General features: G+C 41.7%; 1 protein-coding gene across 1 annotated transcript in view; it reads right to left on the bottom strand.

Moving 5' to 3' along the window:
• Positions 1–423: 423 nt before the first annotated feature.
• Positions 424–3,251, bottom strand: part of USP46 (ubiquitin specific peptidase 46) — a 69,393-nt gene continuing 66,565 nt past the window's right edge. The window contains exon 9 of the mRNA XM_024131930.3: positions 424–2,520. Coding sequence (XP_023987698.1) covers positions 2,419–2,520 — 102 coding nt within the window. The 3' untranslated portion in view covers positions 424–2,418. The remainder of the gene's footprint in view (positions 2,521–3,251) is intronic.

The raw sequence follows: 3,251 nt of genomic DNA, 5'->3' as shown, positions 1-3,251 counted from the left end.
GTGCTCTAGTCTTCACATAAAGTGAAATGACTGAGGGGGAAAGGTAGCTGCCTCGTGTTTCTTTCGTTTATTAAAGAGGAAGGGGGAAGAAGTTCCCAGATAGCTCTGAAGTTTAAAAAACTTATGGAGTGTTGGCGGATAAGTGTGTTTTGGTCTTTTTTTCAATCTTCTTCTCCTGCAACACACAACCATTTTAGTGTCTTTGTATTATCTTCGATACTTATTTTTTTAATCCAAAAATTTATCTGTGAATATTGAATTTTAACTAACCTTTTCTACTAAAAGGCATTATTTCAGTTAAGTCACTGGGAAAAACTTTTTACACATCAAAAAAAAATGTACTGAATCTATGACTTAGCATTCAGATATTACTTCCATAGACTTCCAACTGAAACTTTTTTTCTAATAAATTAGCTTCAAGAGTCATTTCAAAGATAATTTTAATAGTTTTTCTCATGTATCAGTTCCAAATATATTAGGGATCAATCAGCGTTTCTTTAAACTTTGCAACCTGCAGTCAAATATATGGTTTATGTATATAGTACAGACAGCTCCCTGTATCCGTCACCTTCAACTGGAAAGTGTCTCTCCTTAAAAAAGAATGAAAACACATCTTCCAGGTACACCATTACTGCCTAAGTTTTGTGGAGGAAAAAAAGACAAAATATTTATAAATACGAATTCACCTCTAAACAAGGCAAGGTATATTTTTATCACTTTTATAAAACAATAACGTGAAGATCACCCTGTTTTTGTCTTCTCCAGTGAAAAGTAAAACATTTCACTTCAAGCATGAACAGATGAAGTGTTGGCATGCTTATGTAAGTTGTGAGCAACAAACAGTTCAAGATACTTCAAAGATAAGAAATCCAGTTTTCATCTAGATAAAGTGCTATGCTCTTAATTGTTGCAAAATGGCCAGTAACATTTTCAATTTCAGTTTTAGTTCACATTATGCCACAAGTTTGCATGTTCCTTCGCGGATTTATTAGGTAACAAAATAACAGGTTCACAGTATATTATAGCGTATGGAAGTCAACTGTCTTCCCAAAGGAAGCCAAGATCTACAACTCATAACATTTGTAGGAAACCAAAAACCAGCTCAACAGCAAAACACTGTATCGACCCTTTTAATAAAAGGTGCCAATACTCAAAAGATTTAATAAATACATATGTAACAATAAGTAACTACGGTGAGATGAGGTTCTTCCAAAAAACTCCGTTTGTCAAGCATCCTGGGAGTCTGAGCCAAAGAAACGCCACCTTTTGTTCATCCCTCCACCTGCCCACTGACACTTCCTTTGACCCACTTGCATCCCCAGCTATCTCCAGTATCTCCTGTAGGGAAGGTTCCAGGTTAGCCCTGGGACTTGCCAGGGCCTCAGTACACAGACTGAAATGCTAAAACGTGAACAGCTGTACAATGCGGCTGATGGGAAGAAAGGTGCAGAGCCTTCGTTCTTCCTGGGAAAGGACGGTGTTGGTGCTGCCTAGCTAAGGAGAGCCGGGTGGAAGGCAGTCCCTGTGGTGTCTCAGCCCTGCCACCACTGACTGTGAAACACCAGTAGGATCGGAAAGATACCTTGGGAAGCTTAGCAGCGCCGGATAAAGGAGATACAACTCACAGGACAGAAGAAAAGCATCACTAAAAACAAAGAGCATAGAGCTATTTTCCTGAAACTTGGTTTTGGTAGAAAGATAAGAAAAGCAACTCTCCACTGTGCACAAAAGCTACCTCCTCTTGGCTTTGCCTGCCCTGAACTCCACACCTCCTCAGCCTCTGGAATTCTCATGGCTGGGTGAGCTCAGCCCGGGGCAGCCTCTAGCAACCGTGAACGGCTTCTGTTCACCCTGTTCCACCCGGAGGATGAATTCAGTTTCGAGGTTACTCACTTTTAAACATTTTCACTGGCAAAACTTAAAGCTATAGTTGCAGCTCTAAAAGGTGAGTATCTACCCCATTCTTCTGTCCTTCTGTCAGAAAAGAGGCAGAGAAGCTAAAAACGGGAAGCGGTGTTTCCAGGGACAAGTTAAAGGAATGCATTGAAAGGAGACCCCGGAAGCCATTTAGGAAGATGAGCAAAGACCCCCAAAAGACTGTCGACGTTCATAGGAAATGTCATTCTAATTCAGCCAGACACAGCCAGTGGCATGGCATGTACCTGATCCTAAAATTAGCAAATGTTATTCATCTAAAACTTACTACAATCTGATCGCAGTTAACTCTACCTCAGACTAACATAAAACCACGAGTAGTGCTGCATGTAGAAAAACAAAGGGGGAGAGTCACACAGCCAGACCCCTGAACTCAGAGCCACGCCGCTGGTGGGCCGCTGGGGAAAAGGGACGTCTGCAGAGAAACCAGGTAAGAGTGCTTTGAACATTTCCCCACTCGAATTAGTCCCACAGTCCTTTAAGTTATTCTCTTGACTGATAGAATAAAATATATCCAGATTCTGAATTTTTTGATATATCTGATGTCAGGCCATAGAATTCTTCAATAGCTTGGGCATCTATTTTCTGCAAACAAAAGAGAAAACAATACAACGGTTTAACATGATTCCTGGGAGGAGGAAAGAAACACTAATGGAATGCACAAGAAAATGTAAGAAACACTGTCATAAAATTGGGAACTTTCAATAGCAAATGGATACCTCCACAGACTGGACCGAGGGACATGATTACATACATGGCATATCGTTGGGGTTCAAGAAAGCCACTCTTTAATCTATTAGCAACCATAGGTGGGCGCTCTTTGAAGAAGCCAGGACTTCCGTCTTTCAAATGGTAAACTGGGGTAGCTCTTGGGAATAACCTTAATTCCTTCAGGCCATCAGAGTTTATTCCCTTTAGTGCTACCTTAAGTGGGCTAGAACAGACCACGTCTTTGAGTGTGGAATTCTCTCCAGCTAGTATTCCTTTACAACAAAATGAATATGTGGAATACTTTGGTATCATATAAAGATTTCCAGGTTTAACAGATTGAAAAAATACATATTTTAAAATAATAATCAATACAAGAAAAATTTGGTATAATAAAAGAATTTTAAAAGAACTTTGGGGGCTTCCCTGGTGGCGCAGTGGTTGCACGTCCGCCTGCCGATGCAGGGGAAACGGGTTCGCGCCCCGGTCTGGGAGGATCCCACATGCCGCAGAGCGGCTGGGCCCGTGAGCCATGGCCGCTGGGCCTGCGCGTCCGGAGCCTGTGCTCTGCAACGCGAGAGGCCGCAACAGAGGGAGGCCCGCATACC

Source organism: Physeter macrocephalus, chromosome 7 (genome assembly GCF_002837175.3).
Source record: "Physeter macrocephalus isolate SW-GA chromosome 7, ASM283717v5, whole genome shotgun sequence".
Taxonomy (NCBI): domain Eukaryota; kingdom Metazoa; phylum Chordata; class Mammalia; order Artiodactyla; family Physeteridae; genus Physeter; species Physeter macrocephalus.
Note: the sequence above shows the minus strand (reverse complement) of the source record. Positions and strands in the feature narration are given on the sequence as shown.